Source organism: Rhinatrema bivittatum, chromosome 4 (assembly GCF_901001135.1).
Source record: "Rhinatrema bivittatum chromosome 4, aRhiBiv1.1, whole genome shotgun sequence".
In the NCBI taxonomy this organism is placed as follows: domain Eukaryota; kingdom Metazoa; phylum Chordata; class Amphibia; order Gymnophiona; family Rhinatrematidae; genus Rhinatrema; species Rhinatrema bivittatum.
Genome location: NC_042618.1, coordinates 358734599 through 358760041, shown reverse-complemented (window position 1 = coordinate 358760041; position 25443 = coordinate 358734599). Strand labels below are relative to the sequence as shown.

The following is a 25443-nucleotide window of genomic DNA, read 5'->3' as shown; positions in this document are numbered from 1 at the left end:
TTTCCTCTACCTCTCCCTATCCAGCAACTCCAATCTCCTTTCCCCCACCCCTTCCTACCTAGCAGACTCCTGACTCCCTATCTCCCAAGGCTTTCCTGCCCAGCACATTTCCACCTCTCCTCCTGGCTCCCAGCAAGCATAAGCCTTCAATCCAATCTAAGAGTCTCCCTCCTGCTTTAACAGCAACAGATGACAGCAAGAAGCATCGAGGAGAGGAAGATGAGGCAGCAGCAGCAGAAGTCAGCAGTAGATCTTTAGAGCATGCGCTTCTCTTCCTCATGCTCCTGCTTTCATGTCCAGGCTTCATGGGGTGAAGAGAGCATCAGCAGCCTCACTGCCAGACCAGGCAGAGGAAGCTAGTTGGTGTCCCGCCAGGCCAATATGAACAGGAGTTGGTGATATCTCGCTCTGATCTGGGTGAAAGAGAAGGGAATAACCTCCCACTGGGCCAGGAAGAGGAAAAGGAAGAAAGCAGCTTCTCGTCTATCCAATAAAAGATAAGTTAGCCAACTCCTGCCCAGACTGAGGAGGAAAGAGCAACCTTCTGCTGGGTCTGAGACACACCTTCCATGACCTCGCGACACAGTGTGTTCTGACACACCTATTGAGAACCACTATTTCAAACAATTGCAGAAATTACATGATCATACAAATTAAAATGTGTCCTTTGGATTAAAATGCTGCTAACACGGGTGATTTGCAAAGACAGTTGTTCTGCCAAAACTGCAGACCCTCTTCCCACTAGACCAATTCTGTCTAAACTGGCAAAACAACGCCATTCTCTGCATGCCAGATTTGCAAAATTTGATCCCCCATTAAACAAACAAATCTGAGTAATAATACAGTGTTTACTCTGTCCATTAGGATTCCTCCTTTAGACTAAATATTTTCTGCCTCCATAAGAATCTTTTTTATTTGTGTTTCTGCTCATATGAGACTGTCATATTGATTATAACAGTTACTGAACTGAGTCCTGAATAACTATTTATAACCAAGCCATAAAAATACCACACATCTGTTAATTGTTCATTTGTTAAACTATTCATTGGTAAAGAGTACTATCTTCCTCTAAAGAAATAAGCTTTCTAAAGGCTGAGATTTGTGCATTCACATTTGTAAAAAGGAATACTACAGTTATTAAAAACCTTGAACTACATGTCAAAAGAACTGGTAAACAAGAGCTTTTACTACTTACCCTGTGTGATCTTCAGCAAGTCACTTTATTTCACCATGTTTCTATTACCCATCGGTTGTTAGGTAATAATACTATTAATGTTCCTTTCTCTGCTTATCCCTTAGGAAGCCTTCATGCAGTTTGGAAACTAGAGATATACTGCTATGTTATTATCTCAGAGATGCTGCATAACATTTTTTTCTCAGGATTTAAAATGTAAAGTGTACTTGGATCCTATTTAGATAAAAAATACTACACAAAATATATATTCTACAAGACTGGCACTAAGCATCAACAATATTTATTTATAGATACTGGATATACTGCCTTCTCCCAAGAATTGTCTCAAATTAGATTATAACAAATTTAAAGGCAGCTGAACAACTTACAGTTAGATGTGGAATTTACAGAGCCACAATGGGAAACAGCATTAGAGTCTCTACTTGGAAGTTCAGTTAGTTACATAAAAACACTACAAAGTTTCATTTAATAAACTAAATAGTATGTTTAGATAGATTCTGAGCAATTTAACTGGAACATAGGGACATAAACCCAAAGAGATGGACTACTTTTTAAACAGATAATTAATAAAATCCTCTAAATACTAATATTCTCTGGACAGAGCATTTGCTATCAAGTTAATATCTCTCTCAGGAGTAGGCAACTCTAGTCTTGGAGTGCCACACAGGTCTGTTATTCAGGATATCCACAATGAATATGCATGAGATACATTTGTATACACTGGAGGCAATGCACACAAACATACTTCATACATATTCATTGTAGATATGCTGAAAACCAGACCTGTTTGTGGCACTCCAGGACCAGAGTTGCCTGTCCCTGCCCTACCTGGATTAAAGGCCCAAGATGAACAACTTCATAGTGGACATTATCCAGCAGCAAACACTTGTACACAGAGGGCCACTGTTTAAACAAACAAGAGGAAGATATATACAGAAAATATATAAATATTACTCCTGGGGGAATTCTGTGCAAAATAATTATAAATTCTGCAGACTTTATTTGTTCAGATAACACAATATAATCACTGTCCTTGTATAATAATTTATAGTGCAATACAGAAAAAAGATATTACTCAAAGTAGCATTTTCTTTTTTTTGCAGATTTTTCCCATCATAAGGCCTGGCCACTCCAGATTGCTCTCCCCTCTCCATCTGTCTCCCCCTGCCCATCCTTCCCTCCCACTAGATTTCTCTGTACCCCACCAAGCTCAACTCCCTTCCCTTATTCTCTCTCTCTCACGCCTGCCCCCCCCCCCCCAAGACTTGAACCCTTCCCCCATCTTTCTAGCTACTCAACAAGACCCCCTCATTTGTCTGTATCCTCCCTTAACAAAACCTCCAGTTTCTCTATTTGTCTTCCCCACCACCAGGATTAACTCCAGGGAAGGAGGGGAATTCTGGGCAAATTCTGAACAATTGTACAACACAGAATTCCTTCAGGAGATAAATATGCAGCAGTTTGTCACCAGAATTTATACATTTAAGAATATTCCCTTAAACCTCATCTAGTCTCTCTGCTTTAAAAGACCAGTTCTCAAATTTGTCTTTCCCAAGTATAATATATATAAAGAATAAAGAAACCTCCACATGCTGATTTCTGAGAAGTGCAAGCTTCCAAGGCACACAGTTATCAAAGCAGTATATCCAAGGATAAATGCTCTAGAAATATTCATATTAGTCAATTCAGAAATGCTTTTTATTTGACAAACCTATTTGCAAGCTTCATTAGCCAATATTAATACATGTGTCACGGTGAATTAAGTATGCAGAACTTGGTAATCTGATGTGTGCTGGCAAACAGGTTCATCAAATAAAAGCTCTCTCAAGTTTATTATGAATGCTTAAGTATTCTTCTCTGATGGAGTCAACTTGAAGACCCAACTTATACTATCCACGACATCTTTAATTGATTCTATTTGTTCTAAACTCACCCTATATCCTTCCCTATTTTACACCTTCTTTCTTTTGCCCCTCCTCCGTATCCCCTTCTTCATGTAAACCCAGTCAATCTTTTCCCCTTTTTTTCGTTTTATCATTTTAAGGCACATTTAATCAAATTCGCTATAAGAATTGTCACTAATGGTTTCTAAAGGTTTAAATTGTTTAATTTGTTACTAGTATTCTATGTAATGCTCGCAAGCACTATTATATTGTTCCATGTTCTTTGTTCCATGTAATGCTACTTGGCAAGTTGAATTGTTTTACTGGAAACCGGTTTGATTTGCATCCAATGCAAGAAGATCGGTATATAAAAAACAAAAAATAAATAATAAATAAATAAATGGAGTCAGTCATCTTCTGGTTTCATTTAAGCAAAGCACTAAGGGAAAAAAAAAGATCTATATTGTATAACTTCTTACATTTCCATTCCTCTGTTTAGCACTTTATCAAGAAATGGGGTATAAGGGATGTACCGATTAAGATAATTAAGTACTGCTAAGGTCTCAATGAATCAGTCAGATTATGAAGTTTCAACCTAACACACAGAACAACTTTTTGGAAGCTTGCTGAATAGATGCAATACTAAAACATTTGTAATAAATGGAGCATACTGATAAGGATGATTTTTTCCTTCCCTTTAATATTCATCTGAATTAATGGATGTCAATTAATCAGCTACTGAAGCACAGAAAGAGTTTTTAAATAGTTACTATTGATTTTATTATTTGTATTTGGAGGGCACATTCATGTTTTTCTACTGGAGAGGGTGGTGGCAAACCTTATATGACCATGGGATACAGCCTACTTGCAATAAAATTAAAGGTGAGCTATTTAACTACCTCAGTCAATGACAAGAGTATCTTCTCCACTGAATTTCATACAAATAATGGTATGTGACAATTTGCTCATTTTTTCATCTTTGGATTGGACCAGGGGTGTAATGATTCAATTTCATTTAATTTCCAAATTTAAAATTGGAATTTTAAACTGTATGAGAGGATACACACCAAAAAATCTACTTCTGAAGAACAAAAAAAGATTGGGTAATCTTCTTTCAAACTTTGCCATTGTGTCAGAGAATCCCTGCCTGGACCATCTTTTCTAAAGCATTCCCAAGTTTAGGAAATAAAATATTTTTCATTCAGCTAATATGGAGCTAAGGATACAGCTCTCGGGTTTTCTGTGCCAATTCTCCTCGCTGTCCTATAGGTAGTGAGGAGGGAGGGGACATGACTATATGTCAGGAATTAGGAGCAGTTCCAAAAGCAGCTCAGAACAGGACAAGACAGGGAGAAGGATAGCAGAACCTTTGCAAGCCATTCGCTCAGTTGCAAGTTAAATGGGTTTCTCCTCTAAAACAGAACAGTTTTTAAAAATGACCTAGTGTGGCTCTAAACTGAGAAATTACTACTTACCTGATAATTTCCTTTTCTTTAGGACAGTCAGATGAATCCAGAACAAATGGATTATGCACTTCTATCAGCAGATGGAGACGGAGCAAGCTGATGTCAACAGTACATGTACTCCTGCAATAAACTCAGCCCACCAGTATTCTCTTCAAAAGCAACTGCACACAGAATAGTAAAAAATCTCGATAAAAAACTAACCATGTCAATACTCAGCCAACAGGCAACACTGAGCTCCGATAAGAACATAACACTAGTCTAGGGACTAGAGTAATACTTACCAGTAAAGTGAATAATACTTTAAAATTGTCGGCTCAGTGTGCTGCAGCAGAATGGAGACATCTGCAGGAACGGCTCCCGGCAAGACAAAGCCTGCAGTCGGAAACTCAATGCGCAGAATAGACAGCCACCAGGAACACCGTCTTCAAGGTCAATAACTTCAAAGAAAGGCTACACAGCAGTCGGAACATAGGGCCCGCCAAGAAGTCCACCAAAAAGCCTAAACGTGGGGGCCTAGCCCACCGGGGCTGCTCAACCTGCCAGGCTGCTCAGTGCCCCTAACCATGGGAGTAGTAATGAACGTCGGAATGGCGCACAGAGACTGGAGCAAGTCCTGAAAACACCTCTATAATTGTCTGTCTTACAAACTTTTTTTTTTTTTTTTAAACTTACCCGAGCTCAGCTCTTACCGGCTGAGTACTGAGACGGTCTCCAGCTGCGGGGGGAGAGGGCATGTGCTGTTATTGCCACGCTTGGCCTCCTGCACCCACTGCCTTTAAGCTATACAATCAGCTAAGGCCACTTCGGGAAACCCAGTGACTGGACCAAGGCATACATCTGAGGGACCACGGAATCACCTCAGGAATTCTCATCTGGGGGAGGGCCCATTTGGTATGACAGCATGAGAGCGGGGCTTTTCTTTTGTATGGCAAATTCTACTTCCAACTTCTGAAGCAATCCCCACCATCTGCTGGAGACTGAGAATACTGGCAGCTGGTGTATCTGCAGGAGTACATATAATGTGACATCAGCTTGCTCCATCTCCTGGCGGGGAGCATAAACCCACTGGTCCGAGTCCATCTGTCTATACCAGCGCTTCTCAACCGGTGTGTCGCGACACACCAGTGTGTTGCGTGCTCCCGGTCTCTCCCGCTGCTCTTCCTTCCCTGCTGCCGTTGCCGCCGGGCTAACAGCACTTTCAAGCCCAATGGGAATTGACAGCGTTGTTAGAGGAAGCTGTGGCACCCGCGGCTGGCCTTTTCTTCTTCCCGCACCTGCCCCGGAACAAGAACTGATACGCAGTGCGCGGGAAGGAGAAAGAACCGTGCCGCGTGGAAAAGTAGCATCGGCAGCAGTATCGACCCCCGAGCAGTAGCGTGGCCCGGAGCAATTGAAGCAGCCGGCAATTGGCAAAGGAGACAGCAATATAAGCCTTCTACGGCTGATGGGATTCTTCTTTCTTGGCCTGCAGGGGCTGGAGGAGGCTGCTGCAGATTCCATTTGTGCTGGGGTGGGAAGGAAGTGAGTGAGAGAGAGAAGACAGCCAGCCTGTAAGTGAGAGCATGTGTGTGAGATTGAGAGCATGGGTGTGATATTGAGAGCATGGGTGTGATATTGAGAGCATGGGTGTGATATTGAGAGCATGGGTGTGTGAGAGAGCATGTGTGTGATTGAGATAAACTGGTCAGAGAGGTGATGTGTGTATATGTGACACACAATAAAAGTGACTGGTCAGGGAGATGACTGGACTGTGTGTGTGTGTGTGTGTGTGTGTGTATGTATGTGAGTGAGAGTGTGTGTGAGAGAGAAAATGCATGGAAGTGAGAAATCTGGGTATGTGAGAAAGCATGGGAGTAAGAAGCCTGGTGTTGTGGGGGTGTTGTGAAAGAAAGCATGGGACTGAGAAGCCTGTATATGTGAGAGAGCATGGGAGTGGGAAGCCTGTGTGTGTGCATGCATAAGAGAGAGACTGGTTGGTAAGGTGATGGTGTGTGAGAGAGAGACTGGGGTGTGTGTATGTGAAAGAAAGTGATTAAGGGAATGAGAAGCCTGTGCATGTGGAAAGAGCGAGCATGGGAATGAGAAACCTGGATATGTGGGTATGTGAGAGACACAGTATGGGAGTGAGAAGCCCGTATATGTAAGATAGAACACGGGAGTGGAAAGCCTGTGTATGTGTATGGCATGAGAGAAACTGTTCAGGAAGGTGACTGGTGTGTTTGTCAAAGACTGGTTGGGCGATTGGTGTGTGAGAGACAGAAACTGGTCATTGGGGTGTAAGTGGTATGGTGCATGTGTGAGACAGAGAGACTGGTCATGGGCCCTAAGGAAGAGGACCATGAGTATAGAGCTTAGCCACTACAGCTGCTTCTGGTGTGTGCTACAGCCTGCATGGAAGAGGACAGGAGTAGGAGAGCTGCTGGAGGGGGTAAGTAAAGGTGGCTTTTTAAGTTTATCTTTCTTGATTGACTGCCATTTTAATTATTTAATATTATGTGATGGTCTGCTTTTTTGAAATATTTTATTGGTGTTTGGAGAATTTTTAATAGCTTTTATGAGTTTTTAATTGTTGTATGTAATTCTGTTCATAGCTGTTTTGAAACATTTATTCTGCTTATTAGTATAGTTCTACAATTATTTCTGTGTGGGGATCTATAGCTGCTTGCTAATTCTGTTTTCCTAATAGGAGGTGTATTGGTGTTTAGGGCCTGATTTAATATTTGTACTGTTGCCTTTTCATAGATAGGGTTGTTACTGGTTGAGTGCATTCCATAATACAGGTATAACTGTGTACATCACTGCAGATCCTGGGAGTATGTTAGGTTGGTTCTGTGTGTGTTACTGAGGCGAGATATTTTGCTAGCATGTAAGTGTTTGTATCAGTCTTATTTGTTGTGTTTTCTCAAGAGGACATGCATTGGTGGTAAACTGCTGTCTTTTCATAAGTAGGGCTATTGAGTCTGGTAGTAGAAGGAGTTTGAGTTGCTGTTACTGAGATGACACCAGAATCAGAATATCTTTTTTGTAGGGTGAGTTGTATGGAGAATGTTATAATTCTGCTTTACATCCATTATTGTGGGTCGGGGGGGGGGGGGGGGGTGTTCCCGTGGATGCAAACTGTACTTTTACATCTAGTCCTGTGACAATCAAGGGTTCAGTGTATCATGCATGTGAGAGCCATCTGTCATGTGTGTCCCGACAGAAAAAAGGTTGAGAACCACTGGTCTACATGCTAGGAAATGCTGCTTTTAAGTGCAGTTCAAAATCCTTGACTTGTATATAATAGTTGTTCTTTCTGTATTAACTTTAAAGGGGCATGTCACATAGATGTATTCTTTTAAATTAAAAAATGTCTGGCTGCCTTTTTATCCTTCTTTTAAAATCTTAATTTATAAAGATGACTTCTGTACATTCCATACAAAATCTTTGTCATCACATCAAAGAAAGCAAATGTTGCTTACCTGTAACAGGTGTTCTCACAGGACAACCGGATGTTAGTCCTCACATATGGGTGACTTCACAGGATGGAGCCCAATCACGGAACACTTTTGTCAAAGTTTCCAGAACTTTGACTGGCCCTACTGGGCATTCCCAGCATGGCACTAACCCTGCAGCCAGCAGCGGTCCCCCTTCAGTCTTGTTAAAAAGCTACAGGTAGTGCCGAAAATAAAATAAGAAAACGTTACGAACCCAACACCGTGGGGCGGCGGGCGGGTTTCGTGAGGACTAACATCCTGATGTCCTGTGAGAACACCTGTTACAGGTAAACACCATTTGATTTCTCACAGGACAAGCAGGATGGTTGTCCTCACATATGGGTGAGTACCGAGCTGAGGATGTCCAAGTATGCACCAAATGTACTCAGGCATGCAAAGCACTAGGCCTGGGATGAAATCTGGGCGAGGGCATCCTGAACCCCACCGGGCAGGCAGAAGGGTGTGGTACATCACGTTGTAAATAGGTTGCGCAAGACAGACTGGCCAAAGATGGAATCTTGTCTTCCGGCTTTGTCTAAGCAATAATGGGCTGTAAAGGTATGGACCAGGTGGCAGCCCTGCAAATATCAGGAAGAGGCACCGAGCGAAGGTGTGCTACTGAAGTTGCCATGGCCCTCACAGAATGTGCTATAACACGGTCTTGAAGTGGAATGCCCGCTTGCTGATAGCAAAAGGATATGCAGTCCGCTAACCAGGAGGAGATAGTCTACTTACACACAGGCTGCCCCAATTTGGTGGAATGGAAAGAGACAAATAATTGAATGCTTTTCCTGTGAGCAGCTGTACGGTCTAGGTAGAAAGCTAGAGCCCGTTTACGGTCAAGGGTATGCAGAGCCTGCTCTCCTGGATTGGAATGGGGCCTGGGAAAAAAGGTAGGTAGTATAATGGATTGATTGAGATGAAACTCCGATACTACCTTAGGTAAGAATTTAGGGTGAGTGCGGAGTTCTGCCCGGTCCTGCAGAAGTTTAGTGTAAGGCGGATAGGTGACTAGAGCCTGTAATTCACTAACTCTGTGAGTGGAAGTGATTGCCAAAAGGAAAATCACTTTCCATGTGAGATATCGAAGGTCACAGGATTGAAGCGGCTCGAATGGTGGTTTCATGAGCTGACCCAAAACGAGGTTGAGGTCCCAAGAAGGGGCCGGAGGACGCAGAGGAGGCTTGAGGTGAAGCAAGCCTTTCAAAAAACATGTTACAAGGGGTTGTACTGATATGGGAACATCCCCGACACCTTTATGGAAGGCGGCTACCGCACTGACATGCATCCTGATGGAGGAAGTTTTCAGACCTGACTCTGACAAGTGCCAGAGATAGTCCAGAAACTTCGTGATTGGACAGGTAAAAGGGTCAAGGGATTGGGAAGAGCACCATGATGTGAACCTGGTCCATTTGTAAGAATACGATTTCCTCGTGGAAGGTTTCCGTGAAGCAATCAGGACACGGGAAACAGGTTCAGAAAGGTTAAGTGGCTGAAGGATTAAACCTTTCAACATCCATGCCATCAGGGACAAGGCTTGAAGATTGGGGTGGCGTAGGCACCCGTCGTTTTGAGTGATTAGAAGTGGCACTTGGGGTGCTATCAGGATCTTGGGTCCCTTGTCCTGACGTAACTTCATGAAAGTCTTCGAGAGAAGTGGAAGTGGAGGGAATGCATATAGGAAACTGTTTGCCCATGATAAGGAGAACGCGTCTCTTAGCTGATAGTGTTGGCTGCGAGTGAGAGGGCAGAAGTTGTCTACTTTGCGATTTTGAAGTGACGCAAAAAGAGGTCTATTTGAGGATAACCCCATTGTTGGAAGATCGAGTTCGCTACTGAGGGGTTGAGAGACCACTCGTGCGGTTGAAAGGTGCGACTCAGCTTGTCTGCCAACACATTGTCCACTCCCTGCAAGTAGGTGGCCCTGAGGTACTAGGGCCACCTACTTGAGGGAGAGGGCCTCCGCCCATATCTGCGCAGCTTCCTGACACAGAAGGTAGGAGCCCGTCCCTCCCTGTTTGTTGATGTACCACATGGCCACCTGGTTGTCCGTCTGGATCAGGATGACTTGGCTAGAGAGGCGATCCTGAAATACCCTGAGAGCATATCTGATTGCTCGCAGCTCCAGGAAATTTATTTGGTGTTTGGCTTCCTCTGGAGACCAAGATCCTTGTGTCTGCAGATTGGCCACATGGGCTCCCCAGCCGAGGTTGGAAGCATCGGTGGTGGGAGTTATTTGCGGGTCTGGAGCCTGGAAGGGCAAGCCCTGGAGGAGATTGACCTGATTTCTCCACGAGGCGAGAGACTGATGGAGTGAGTTGGTTATATGGACAATGGTCGACAGGGGCTGAATGGATTGAGTCCATTGTGACCTTAGAGTCCACTGCATGACTCATGGCCAAGCGGGCCATTGGGGTGACCTGAACTGAGGACGCCATGTGTCCTAGGAGGATGAGAAAGTGGAGTGCTGAGACTGCAACTGGTGTGCAAGACACACGAGAGTGAGAGCTCACTGTCGAGGCAGAAAAGCCTTTGCCTACAAGGTGTCCAAGTCTGCCCCAATGAACGACAAGGTTTGAGATGGGACTAAGTAGGATTTGTCGTAGTTGACGAGAAATCCGGGTGAAATTTGAGTGTGTAAAGTAAGATGTAGGGACAACAGAGCAGCTTGCTGAGTGGGAGCCCTGATTACCCCATCTAGAAGACTGGTTACACGTGAACACATTGAGTCCTGAGGAAGGCTGCTACGACTAGACACTCTGTGAAGACTCGTGGTGCAGACGTGAGGCCGAATGGAGGCACTCAGTTTTGATAGTGCTTGGGGCCTACTAGAAACCTCAGGTATTTGCGATGAGATGGAATAATCGCAATATGAGTGTATGCGTCCTGGAGGTCTAGAGAGCAGAGCCAGTCTCCTCTTTGTAGAAGAGGAAGAAGAGAGCCCAAGGTTACCATTTTGAACTTCTCTTGCTGGAGGTACTTGTTGAGGGCACGTAGATCCAGAATTGGACGAACGCCTCCCGATTTTTTGGGGATTAGAAAGTACCGGGAATAGAACCCTAGGCCTTGTTGGGAATAGGGCACTGGTTCTATTGCCTTGGACTGGAGGAGGAGGGAGACCTCCTGTTCCAGAAGGATGGAGTGATCTGATGTTCTCCACGTCGGTAGAGGTGGGGAGTCCCTTGGAATGGAGAGAAAGTTCAGACGATAACCTTGAGCTATTATCGCTAGGACCCACTAGTCTGAGGTGATTGAGCGTCACCTGTTGTTGAAATGGCACAATCGACCTCCCACTGGTATGTGGGTAATGGAAGCTGGCTGCTGCTCTCTATGCAGGAGTCAAAATCCGGAAGCAGGGCCCGGCTGAGGATGCTTGCGGGTTTTTTTTCGTGTCTGATGAAACTGGGCTTTTTGAAACGGTCTTGTAGAATGGGTTCTAGTTGGTGGCGGGTAGAACTTCTTCGGGTGGAAGAATGACTTCTTAAGAGTCCTTCTGAAAGGGCTGTTTTGAAGAGTACTCAGAAGGCATCAGAGAGAGCTATCTTATGGTCTCATGATGGTCCTTGAGTTCCGCCACTGTTCGTTGAATGTGCTCGCCAAACAGATTATCTCCTACACAAGGCAGGTCGGATAATCTGTCTTGTACATCGGTGGAAAAGCATCCATAAGCGCTTCCATCCTCGAGAGCAGCGGTGCCAACACTAATCGGGTCAGTGTTCGGTTCCGCAATCGGTACCGGTGTCGGAGGAACCTGGAGTCGATGCATTACCTTGTTGATGGCCTCCTGAACCATCCGGTCCAGTTCTTCTCGGAGACCTGGAGCAAGCAGACCCGGCTCCGGAACAGAAGGAGGCAGAGGCATAGCCGGAGGGACCACCGTTAAAGGCGGAGTCGCGGCTCCCGATACCCTGTCGGGTGAGGGTTGCCTCGGTGATCCGGTCGCCGAAAAGGTTGGTGCCTTTTCTGGACGGGGCTTCTTCGACGGCAGCTTGAATGATGGCGAGGTCGATGATTTTGCTTCCTCTGTGGTCCGAGACTTTCGATGCCAGTAGCGATGTTTATCTCTATGATCCCCTCGGTCCTAAGGGGGAGTAGAGGGTGTCAAAGGCCTAGAAAGTCATCAATGCTGGACGGTCACCGGCCGAAGGTCGATGCTGGCGTGAAGTTGACTGTGCCGGTTCTGACGACGTCGATGCAATTGACGGCGTCAGGGTTTGCGCACCGAAGAGAAGCTCCATCATCTCCATTCTAGCCTTGCGACCTTTTGGTGTTATAAGGGCACATTTGATGCAGGTTAGGACATCGTGCTCACATCTGAGGCACATTACACAGACTTTGTGAGGGTCTGTGATGGACATGGTGCGATTACAGTCTGGGCACCGGCGGAACCCCGACGCCATGGCCATGAAAAAATTGAGCCGCGGTACGGTCGACTGCCAGTAGGCCGCGAGGGCCAAACTCGACGGTAATCGACGGAAAACGGGTAAAAAACTTACCGGAGTACCACGGCTTGAAAAAGTTGAAAGAGGACCCCTGTTGGCTTCACGGTTAATGCCATGCTGGGCATGCCCAGTAGGGGCCAGTCAAAGTTCTGGAAACTTTGACAGAAGTGTTCCGTGATTGGGCTCCATCCTGTGATGTCACCCATATGTGAGGACTACCATCCTGCTTGTCCTGTAAGAAAGTTCTATACATAAAAGCATTTTACTTATTACCATTTCAGTTATAAGATCAACAAATTTAAAGCCCTAAAGAACTTCTCAACTCAAAAAGCGAAGGCAGCCACCAGATCTGGAAAAAGGAAAATAAACTAGATGAAGATTTTTGCCTTCTATACAAATTCTTCATGCATGTATGTCATATCTTTATTAAACAATGGATAATGTACATATAGTGATCATATTAATGAACCAATCAGGAACATCCCCACTAGAGCTATCACTATCTAATCTTATTACACATATCTGATACAGCGATATTTTTTTTACAATTCTGTACCTGGAATCACAACTAAAATATAGAGAAACATAGATCCATCTGGCACTCCAGTAACTTTAGGAAAGAAAATGAGTCAAAATCATTTTTTAAAAAGTAAAGAGGGCCCTAATGCACTGGCAAATTTCAGTGATGTGATTGTACTTCCTACTTCTGTCAGGCACTCTCCTATCAGAATCAGAGAAATCAAAAGTGACCCAGTGATGCTGGAAACTGCTCACCTGTGGCTGTGATTGACATCTACTTGCACTCTGAGGGCTTTTCAGCTTTTGGTGCAACTGCTTTTTCAAAATAACCATATCCAACTCATTTTCAAATTATTGTGCAATACTCAGCAGCATATTTTCATTTAAATAGAGATATATCAACAAGAAGTATCCCTTTAACACCAGGTAACAAGCACAAATGCCAAGAATAAGATCTGCATTAGTCCTTTCCAAAGATTATTTACATTTGAAAGTTTGTATAAGAGGATAGAATGGATACAGCGGTGCACTCCTGAGCCTGAAGAGTGGGGCGGGGGCCCTCTGAAGCTCAAGAACAAAAGATGGTCTACCCATCCCCTCTTTGCCCAGAGGCTGAAGAGACTGAGTTGAGGGGGTGCTATCTGCCACTGTACGTCTCTGCCACAGAAACTGCTTCCCATCCTGGCCTTCTATAGCAGCAACAGGGAAGGAACAGGAAGTCTATTTAGGCAGAATGTGAAAACAGGGCTACTGCATCACAGTGAGGTCTTCCAAACAAGGAGCCTAGGACAATCACCCCAATTCCTTCCTGCCAAAGTGTAATGTTTAGGTGGACTGCGGGACGGCCTGCAACCTTTCACACTCACCTCCAGCTTTTCACACTGCCAATGTTGCTGAAATGCCATCCTGACATGTCCCTAGGGCCTCCGAAGCAAATGCGTGGCTCCTCTTAAAGGTCCTGCGGCAGTAAACCTGTCAGCAAGCGCTCACGGACGTAATCAACTCTGCTATTTAAACCCTGGCACTACAACAAACAGATGCCAAGCAACAAGTCCTCTTATCTTGCAGTGTGTTAAGAACATAAGAACATAAGAAAATGCCATACTGGGTCAGACCAAGGGTCCATCAAGCCCAGCATCCTGTTTCCAACAGTGGCCAATCCAGGCCATAAGAACCTGGCAAGTACCCAAAAACTAAGTCTATTCCATGTAACCATTGCTAATGGCAGTGGCTATTCTCTAAGTGAACTTAATAGCAGGTAATGGACTTCTCCTCCAAGAACTTATCCAATCCTTTTTTAAACACAGCTATACTAACTGCACGAACCACATTCTCTGGCAACAAATTCCAGAGTTTAATTGTGCGTTGAGTAAAAAAGAACTTTCTCCGATTAGTTTTAAATGTGCCCCATGCTAACTTCATGGAGTGTCCCCTAGTCTTTCTACTATCCGAAAGAGTACCGCGTCTTGTCCCATCTTGTTGTTACCTTGCCTTGCCCTTCTTGTGTCTTGGTCCCCACTGCCTTGTCTTTGTCTTGCCCTTCTCTGTCTGACTCCTGGTTCTGACCCTTGTTACAGACATTGACTACTCTATTGGTCTGCTGCCTGCCCTGTTCCCAGCATGGACCTTGACCGACCTGCCTGCCTGCTCCGACCTTGGCCTGGACCCAGATACTGTTTGCTCACTGCCTGTCCTGACCCCAGCTTGGACCTCAACCTGCCTACCTGTCGCCTGCCCAGACCTTGGCCTGGACCTGGATAGCGTTGCTCGCTCCTCAGGGCACTCTCGCCTAAACTCTGCTGGTCCTTGGAACCCAAGGGCTCAACCTGAGGGGAACTGGGTTGGTAGAGATGAAGCCCTTGATCCAGTACTTGCAAGAGCAAGGCCCTTGCTGTTAGAATGGGCCTAATAGGTTCGCCTGCTATGCGGCGTCAACCACACCACAGCCCAAGGGCTCACATTTGTGACAAAAAGAAAGATCTAGGTGAAAGCACTGAAACAAAAAGCATAAAATATACACAGTATTTTGGGGAACTTGTCACAGCAAAGGCCGAATAAGGGAAATTCATAAAGAAGCAAGGAAGAATAGAATCCTTAACCCACAATCCAGTGGGAGCACTAAGAGGAGAGGATCACCTTGCTGGTGGCTGAAAGGAATCAGTAAGTTTTGTTTGGGAATTTTTTTTTTTAAAGTATTGGGGCAAAGTTAACTATTGGGGAATATTATTTAGTGTCTTTGTCCTTTTAATAGTCAGTAAGGCAGCGAATAAACAGAAGTTAGACTGGAACCTAACATGTTAAGTATAGCATGGATTATTTTTCCCTATATGCACATCACCTTGCACTAGTCCACATTAAATTTCATCTGTCATTTGGATACCCAATCTTCCAGTCTCGTAAGGTCCTCCTGCAAGTTATCACAATTCGCTTGTGATTTAACTACTCTGAATAATTTTGTATCTGCAAATTTGATTACCTCACTCGTCGTATTCCTTTCTAGATCATTTATAAATATATTGAAAAGCACTGGTCCAAGTACAGATTCCTGAAGTACTCCGCTGTTTACCCTTTTCCACTTAGAAAATTGACCAAATGCATGAAAGGACATTGCCTCCTATCCCATGACTTTAGTTTTCTTAGAAGCCTCTCATGAGGGACTTTGTCAAACGCCTTCTGAAAATCCAAATACACTATCTACTGGTTCACCTTTATCTACATGTTAACTTGATTCCTTTGGTAGGAACACGGTTCAGCTTGGCGAAATTGATGATAAATCCTAGCAACTGAAGGAGCTGTATCATCTTCTGCAAGTAGTCCAGCACCCCTGACTAGGAAGGCCTCATTTCTATCCAGGTAAGGAAATATTCCCTGGTGACGAAGGTGTGCCATCACTACTGCTAGACATTTCATGAAGATCACTGGGTGATGGATGGGTATATGAGCATATGTGTCCTTCAGATCCAGGGTGCAAATTCAGTCTCCTACTTTAATGAAGGGCAGATGGTATGGAGGATTTTCATTCTGAACTTCACTCCTAACAGGTTCTTGTTCAGTCTTCATAAATCCAGGATGAATCTTGGTCCCTCTGACTTCTTGGGGATAAGGAAATAGTGTGAGTAGAATCCCTTGCCAAGTTCTTTGGTTGGAGCGGTTTTATGGTCCGCTGCCCGAGAAATCTCAATACTGAGGTGATTCAGTATTGAGTCCAAACAATGGTACAGCGCTGGAGGTCAGGAGAAGCATAAATGGTAAACAGATACAATTTTGAGGACCCAACAGTCCTTGGTGATCTTCTGCCACTATTCAGGGAAAAGTGAATATTTGCCTCCTACAAAAGTGGCTGGGGCCTGAAGGTTGTGTCCCAGGCCCAGGCTTAGGCTGAGTCTTTTGTAGCAACTTTGGTGCACTGATATCCACTTGCTAGAAGCTGTTGTGGTAGTGCAAATGGAGCACAATACCACTGAAACTGGTAAAAGGGGCATCTCTGGAAGAAAACGTGCTTAAAAATGAAGCAAGGATGCGTAGAAGATGGTTGTTTAGGTCATGTCAGAAGAGAGTGGACTACAGCATTCTGCTCTTTAATTTGGGCAACTGTTTCCCTGACCTTGTTTCTGAAGAGGATATTCCCCCAAACAAAGCACATCGGTCAACTTGTCATGAACATCTTTGCATAAGCTGTTGGCTCTTAACCAAGCCACCTTGCATACTTCAATGGCTGCTGCAAAGATCTCATTGCAGTACTGAATGATTCAAACACCAACGGGAGATGACGACATTCATATTCCTCTGTGTCCAGGAGAGCCCGCTGATAAGTTTTCCTGTTCTCTATCCAGCAACTATCATGGGCATCAGTTTGTCAATATAATCGTGTAAGTAAGAACACGAACTGTCATGCTGGGTCAAACCAAGGTCCATTGAGCCCAGGATGCTGTCTCAGACAGGGGCCAATCCAGGTTGCAAGTACCTGGCAAATCCCATAAAGTAGATCTAATTCCTGTTACTCACTCCCAGGCATAGCAAGAACTTTCTTTAGTCTACTTGGCTAATAATGTGTTATGGACTTCCCCAAGGAACTTGTCCAAACCTCTTAACACCCTCTATGCTAGTTGCCTTGATCACATCCTCTGGCAACAGATTCCACAGCTTGTATTACGCTGAGTGAAAGTATTTTCTACAATCTATTTTGAATCTGCTGGTGGTTAATTTTATGGAGTGTCTCTGTTTTAGTATTATTTGAAAGGGTAAACAACAGTCCTTTATTTACCTATTTTACCCCACTCATGATTTTATAAACTTCTATCATGTCCCCTCTCAGCTGTCTTTTTCAAGTTGAAGAGCCCTAGCCTGCATAGCCTCTCATAGGAGAAACTTTCCATTCCCTTTATCATTTTTGTTGCCATATAGAATTGTTGGGTTGTGATGTGGGCAATGAGCATCTAACTCTGGAAGACCTTTTTTCCAAAATTATAACAATCTAGGGTCCAGCCCAGAGGGGTGTTGCAAAAGATTCTAGTCTTCTTAGCTCATTTTATTGCCCTCTCCACTACCACTGACTGATATGGTAGTTGAACTACTCCAAACCCTGGGGCTTGTTGTATTCTATATTTCAGAACTAGTTTCCAGGCTACTGGGGGACAAGAGACTGGATTCTTCCACATGCTCCAGAGGATCAGGTAGGGTATCTGGAGGAATTCCCATAGACTATTCCTCAGAAGAGAGAGCTAAAGAGATGATCCCAAATGAAAGCAATCATGGTGGGGTCCTCATTCTTGGAGGTGGCATGGTCCAGACCGTGGTGACCTGTCTTTCTCAAGTTGGCCACTGGGACTTCTAATAGAAGCTCCTGAGATATGGAGGCAAAGCCTGGAGTAATGATGGTACAGAGGTGTTAGTGCAGTGATTGCCTCAATGGAACTAATCTCAATCTTAACTTCAGTGGTGCCAACTGTGCCACTAGCTCAGACCATGGTGCTTCTTATGCGTTGACGAGCCCTGCAGGGCCAATCAAGGGTTCATGACACTTTCATGCCTTGCTCATGACACTTTCATGCCTTGCTCAATGCTGCTGGAGCGATAGATCTGGGAACTGGTGCCACATAAAGAGGAGGTTTGCTCAAGGAACTCCCGCTCAACTTGGCATGGAGGGAGCCTGAGGAGGCCCTGCTCAAAGAAGAGGAATAACTATGGTTTTTCACTGATCTGCAAAGTTCTTCCAACTTCCAGTCCCTGTTCATCTGGCCCTCAATGACAGCCAACCACAGTTACTGCAGTTAACGGTGTGTCATGGTCTGGCACTAGACATGTGTAGCAAATATCATGGCCATCAGTGATGGATATGTTTTGACCACATACAACATCGTTGAAGCCACTGGAAGTGGCCTTCTAGGAGGATGGACATCTTATAGTTTTTTTTTTTCTATTCCAAATCTTTTTTTGGTAGCACTTAAAAATGCTGTTGAGGGGCTGCCGAGGCAATGAGACTACTAAACGTGAGTTTAAATAAGGGGGAAAAAAACCTATAAAGTACCAACAGGTTAGACAGAGAAGATACACATCTATACAGAAGCTTGGACAAAAAGAGACTGAGGGGTTCACAAGGCAGTGTGGATGTGGGAACTCCTGTGCATGTTCAACAGAACAAAAGCTCTTTGATCTAAGAGAGAAGAGTCCATTTGGTCCAATCACATGACATAACCTGTTTTATGGCTAATTCAGCTCTGATCGATAATGGAAAACGAAGACAATATGGATTTTAAAGCTAATGTTCATAGAAAGCTAACAGCTGTTGAAATCACAAAGTGCTTACCCTGTGTCTGAGCTTCGTCCATGTACAGCTTTAATCTCCTGCTCCTGAGGCCAAACATTTTTGCTGTCTCATGTAGAAGCCCTTGGTACAGAAGTCCATTTTTACCAACTGGGTTTTCCATCAGCAGAGTTCCCATCACTCCTTTCAAGCATTCTAAGAAAAAAAATTTCAAATTGAATATTGGGGATGGAGGAGGTCAGAGAGAAACATGCCACACATTTGATTTTAGCTACCTCTATAGTTCTTATTTTAGGTTTTGGTATGTGTCATATTCAGAAAACAGTGATATAAATGTAGGAACGCTTGAATTCACACTGTCAAATGTTCAGAACAATAATCAAGTTAACTTTCCATAGCCTTGGGTCTCAAATATACCTCCTCACTTAAAAAATAAATAAATAAATAAAAAGCTGCTGAAAATCAAACTGAGAAGGTTATTTGTTTTGGTTTGTCACCACTTAAAACCAGAAGTGCAAATCTAGATCAGACCAATGAGCCGTTGAGTCTGGCATCCTGTCTCAGACAGGAGCCAGGCCAAGTCACCTGAACGTGCCCAGCAGATCCCAAATAGTGAGGCCTATTCCATACTGCTGTCTTCTAGAAGTGGGAGGTGAGGACATCTAAGGCTATCTGACTAAATAATGGTTAATGGACCGGTCATCTAGAAAATTAGCCAAACCTCTTTATTTCTCAGCTAAATTAATAGCTTTGACTACATTTTCTGGCTCAGCTACATAGACAGCATGAGTATGCGCAAATCTAAACCTGAGGTGATATAGTACGACACAAAATTTTATGTTAACAAAAGTTAATTTCTTATGGAGAATAACTTTCAGTTGAGTCAGGTTGCTGTTATCACTTTGTAATGACATATACAGAAATCATATGCAACTGTTGGATACTACAGAGCAAGGAGAAACTGTGCTAAATACTTCCTTGTACAATGTGATTCAAGCTTCCCATTTTCATTTTAAGGCAGACATGAAATGTCTCCATAAAGGATACTGTGCTATAATGAACTACTACATGCTTTAAAAGAAAAAGGAAATGCAAAATACACACTGTTTTATATTTATCTATGTTTATAAATCCAGCTCCTTGTCTTTCCTTTATAGAGAAGAAGCATACAGGCATACATCATCTGCCCTTTGTACATCATGTAACAAGGAAGAAAAGTAGTAAGATAAAAGAAATCCAAGGTAAATTTATCTCCTTTTAAAGCTTTTCTCTCTAATTTCTATTTAACATTTGTATCTCTACACCTTTGTCCTTATACACCTTTTGAACAGCAATCCAAGTTAGTGAAAACAATGCAAGCTGTAATTGTTTAGTGTGTAGTGTTTAACAACAGTTTTAGTCTTACGACATTTCAGTCTTCTTACTAAGCGATGACAACTTAAATTAGAAAATTACAACCACAGAATTCTCAAACAGACAAAGTGGAAAAGTTTAAAGTTGGGATGCCATGCAGGTGATTCGGGTGATAAGCTTGGAAGCAGGAAGAGACAGGATTTCTCCTTTATTCCTTGCAGGGGTGAGGCGCTCAGGAGTAGACCCTCCATCCTGTAGGCATATTTAGTTGTCTGTGTGCTTAAGAACATAAGAAAATGCCATACTGGGTCAGACCAAGGGTCCATCAAGCCCAGCATCCTGTTTCCAACAGTGGCCAATCCAGGCCATAAGAACCTGGCAAGTACCCAAAAACTAAGTCTATTCCATGTAACCATTGCTAATGGCAGTGGCTATTCTCTAAGTGAACTTAATAGCAGGTAATGGACTTCTCCTCCAAGAACTTATCCAATCCTTTTTTAAACACAGCTATACTACTACAGTAAAAAAATAAATAACTCCGCCAACAATTCTAAATCACTGTTCAACATAGTAAACAACCTCATCGCCGATAACAACAATCCCAATACCACTGTGAAAAAAAATTTGAGCCAAGATTTAGCCATCTTCTTTAAGAACAAAATTTCAAAAATTACTGATGCCTTCAACACCCCATCTATCTTTGAAAAGCAATCATTATTAAACATAAGTCCTTGGCTTGAATTCAATCCTATCTCCAACTTGGAAACAGAGATAATGTTGAAAAAAATAAACCCTGCACGTCATGATATGGACACCATCCCAACCCGAGCTTTAAAGGAAATTGCTCATCCTTTAGCCCCAACAATAGCAGCAATCATCAACAAATCTCTTACTGAGGGTGAGCTTCCTACCAAACTAAAAACCGCTACAATCACGCCACTACTTAAGAAAAAAAACCTCAACCCAGAAGATTTAAACAACTATCGCCCAATATCAAACCTTCCCCTCTTTGCTAAATTGACAGAAAAGGCGGTTCTGAAACAACTAAACAATCACCTTGACGACCACAAAATTCTATTTCCCACACAACACGGTTTTAGAAAAAACCTGAGTACAGAAACCCTACTACTCAGTCTTTCTGACACCTTATTAAGAAGCTTCGATAACAAACTTGATCACCTTCTGATCCTCCTCGATCTGTCAGCAGCTTTTGACACTGTGGACCACAAAAGGCTTATCTTTAGCCTGGAATCCATCGGGCTAGCTGGAAAAAACCCTTAACTGGTTCTCCTCTTTCCTTAAAAACAGATCTTTCAAAGTCTCCTTCAACAGCTTTTCATCTGAGGCTATCCCCCTGGAAACTGGAGTTCCTCAAGGGTCGGCTTTATCACCCATTCTCTTTAATATTTACCTTCTTCCTTTATGCCATCTTCTAACAAACCTCAACATCATTTTCTACATGTATGCTGATGACATACAACTTCTCATTCCCATTACTTCGTCTTTAGAAGAAACAATGTCAAAAGCAGCCTCACACCTTGAAGCAATACAAAAGCTACTAAACAATCTAAAATTATGCTTAAATATGAACAAAACAGAATGTATACTAATTTCAAGAAAAAACTCTAGTATAACATCCACTACACCCTTCCAATTTGACAACATGCAAATTCAACTCAAAGACAACGTTAAAGACCTTGGTTTTTGGCTAGATAACGAGCTAAATTTTAAAAAACATATCTCATCAAAAACAAGAGAAGGCTTCTACAAAATTCAAATACTCAAACACCTTAAACCGCTGCTTCACCCCCTGGATTTCAGAACCGTTCTTCAAACCCTCATATTCTCCAGTTTGGACTACTGCAACTCCCTTCTAATAGGCCTTCCTAACTCAACCTTAAGACCACTGCAGTTACTCCAAAATGCAGCTGCCAGAGTTCTGACTGGCAAAAGAAAATCCGACCATATATCCCCAGTACTCTACAACCTACAATGGCTACCAATTAAAAAAAGAATAGAGTATAAAGTCCTCACTATCCTACACAAGACAATTCACAAAGCTGACTTCACTGCCCTGGACAATATTATAAATCTACATAAATCATCACGTACCACAAGATCAACATATAAAATTCAGCTGGATGTCCCCTCACTACCACAAGCCAAGCTATCCTCCACTAGAAATAGAGCCATCTCTATCGTCGGCCCAAAATTATGGAACTCACTACCTCAACTCGCAAGTAAACTCTAAATCTTTTAAAAAAGAACTCAAAAATTGGCTACTCTCACAGTCATACAATGACTGCTCACCCATTGACAGCAGAACGTAAACCTTTTATCATATCCACTTCTCATTCCTTTTCTTGCTGCAACCCCCTCCCTTCTAACTTGCCCCAATTCGCAGAAACCTTTTTCTCAATTACGATATCAACTGTCTACTTCAAGATATGCATACATTCATATCTAATGTTCATTGTATTTATTGAATTTTATTAAGTTATTGTTTTTTTGATTCAATCTCTGTCATACTGTTATGAATTTAAATGTAACTGGTTGTTATTATGTAAACCGGAGTGAAGGCAATGTCAGCTATACCTCGGTATATAAACAAATGCTAAATAAAAAATACTAACTGCACGAACCACATTCTCTGGCAACAAATTCCAGAGTTTAATTGTGCGTTGAGTAAAACAGAACTTTCTCCGATTAGTTTTAAATGTGCCCCATGCTAACTTCATGGAGTGCCCCCTAGTCTTTCTACTATCCGAAAGAGTAAATAACCGATTCACATCTACCCGTTCTAGACCTCTCATGATTTTAAACACCTCTATCATATCCCCCCTCAGTCGTCTCTTCTCCAAGCTGAAAAGTCCTAACCTCTTTAGTCTTTCCTCATAGGGGAGTTGTTCCATTCCCCTTATTTTGGTAGCCCTTCTCTGTACCTTCTCCATCGCAATTATATCTTTTTTGAGATGCGGCGACCAGAATTGTACACAGTATTCAAGGTGCGGTCTCACCATGGAGCGATACAAAGGCATTATGACATTTTCCGTTTTATTCATCATTCCGTTTTATTCATCATTCCTTTTCTAATAATTCCCAACATTCTGTTTGCTTTTTTGACTGCCGCAGCACACTGCACCGACGATTTCAATGTGTTATCCACTATGACACCTAGATCTCTTTCTTGGGTTGTAGCACCTAATATGGAACCCAACATTGTGTAATTATAGCATGGGTTATTTTTCCCTATATGCCATTTATAATGGCAAGAGTAATTTCCTATTTAAACTTTAGTTTTCATCTTAGAAATCTGATTTTTTTTTTTGTTTTAAGACCTTAAATGCTTTAGAATTTACTCAGTTTGTCTTAGATAAGGTTACTCTGTTTTTGTCACCGAAAAATGATATAAATTATAGCAAAAGATTAAAAAAAAATTGTAATAAATGACATTTTGCAGTGTTTACCACTGTAGAATATTGTGACTGTAAAAACAAATTACTTCCATTTATTTTTATTTCAGCAGCACATATTCTCCAAGTAATTACCAGTAGACTAATGCTCAGTCATCACTGCAGTTATGCCTCTAGGCTTCTAATTAAATATCTATTCCCCCAAAGATTAATTAGCACACATCGTAATGGCAACCTTTAATCATGTTTTCTGTGACAGAACATCATATTGTGGTGAATTTTTTCTTGCACGAGAATTTCATATGTCAGTACAAGGCACGGGGAACATTTCTAAACTACTTCTATGTAAATGGCATTATAGTGGCACCCTCTGAAGAAAATAAAAATAACCATCAAAAAGTTCGTTTTTAAAGAGAGCAATTTCCCTACTTAATCTGTCAGATATAATAGATTATATTGTATGGAATAAAGAACATTTATGTCACTTATCTTACATTGTGATGATGCAATTATGCATGCTATTCTTTTTACACTTCTAATTATACAGAGAAAGATGAACAGATTTTGATAAAAGTTCTTTTTTCATTAAAATAAGCTGTCATACCCTGCTATTATTCACTTACAAGAGACCTCTTCCCCATTGTTTTTGCTTTATTGAAATGTACGGGAAGGCATATGTATTTGAGAGGATGGATATTATATCAAGACATTTCCAGCAAGAAAGTTCACTCTAACATCTGAAAATGTTAAGCAGTGGGAAACTGATTTAAAGACTATAGGGAACACAGGGCAAGGCTTCTCATGACATTTCCTATACATTTGTATGGTAGTCCTCTAACAACTATAATATGCTTGATGCTCCCTTTCCACAATGTAGGGGAGTTTTCAATATTCCCATATCTAGAATGCATTATTTTTTTGCAAATTAATGGTGGAACATAAAATTTAAGTAAAATCACCATAGGAAAATAAATCACCTTACTATATATATAGAGAAAACAAAAAAAAAAGACCTGTTAAATTTAAGTTTAGTGACTGATATTTAATTTGTGTGCTGCTTAAGCTGCAATTTTTGATGCATAAACCACATGTACTACACACACAGGAAATTTTCTTATTTTACCTTGGGGTTCTGCATTCAGTAACTGTACGTTGATGTACTGGCAGAGAGGCGCATCAGTGCTGCCGATCACAGACAAAGCCGACCCCGATGTCACATACAGAGTCTTCCCACTGAGACTCAACAAGTCTGTCTTGTTCATCAGTTCTGAAAAAGAACGTGAAGGAAATATAAACTGGTGAACCAAGATACTGCAGGCTAATGCAACCATACACAATTCCCACTTGCATATTAGGCTGAGGAAAACTAGTTTTCAGTATTGTTATTCAAAGGGTAACATCACTTTCAGATTTCATTTTTGATAAGATTGCTGTTTATGCATAAGAACTAAGTAACTAAAGCACACTTTATGCATCATAATAGAATACCATTGGTCCTGGCATCCAATTTAGAGAATAAGAAATTTGAGAAACCAAGATTTAAGCTTTATATTCTGCCTTTCCTGACTGGTTAGCCATTTCAAAGCAAATTACATTCAGTACAGTAGGTATTTTTTCTCTCCTCAGAAGGTTTACAATCTAAGAGACTGATTTCTCTTATTCTATGTCTATGGAAAAATGCTTAGTAAATGAGGCCCTAAGTTTGTACCTGAGGCAGCAGAGAATGATGTGACTTGCTCAAGGATAGAAGGAGGTGCAGTGGGATTTGAACCCTAAATTCCCTGGTTTGCAGGATACTGGACTAATTACTAGGCTACTCCTCCACTTTGCATTATGTGTATTTCCCCATAATTGTATGTTATACCTTCCTCTTTTCTTAATAGCTGTACTTAATTCTTTGATGATTTTTGCATTTAGATTGTTGGTTAGATG

General features: G+C 42.3%; 1 protein-coding gene across 2 annotated transcripts in view; it reads right to left on the bottom strand.

Annotated features, from left to right (window-relative positions):
* The window catches only part of IARS (isoleucyl-tRNA synthetase), a 600554-nt gene that overhangs the window by 37269 nt on the left and 537842 nt on the right, over positions 1-25443 (bottom strand). For both annotated transcript variants that reach the window (XM_029600767.1, XM_029600766.1), the window contains exons 32-33: positions 24635-24778; positions 18788-18940 (exon numbers count right to left, since the gene is read on the bottom strand). In XM_029600767.1, coding sequence (XP_029456627.1) covers positions 18788-18940; positions 24635-24778 — 297 coding nt within the window. The remainder of the gene's footprint in view (positions 1-18787; positions 18941-24634; positions 24779-25443) is intronic.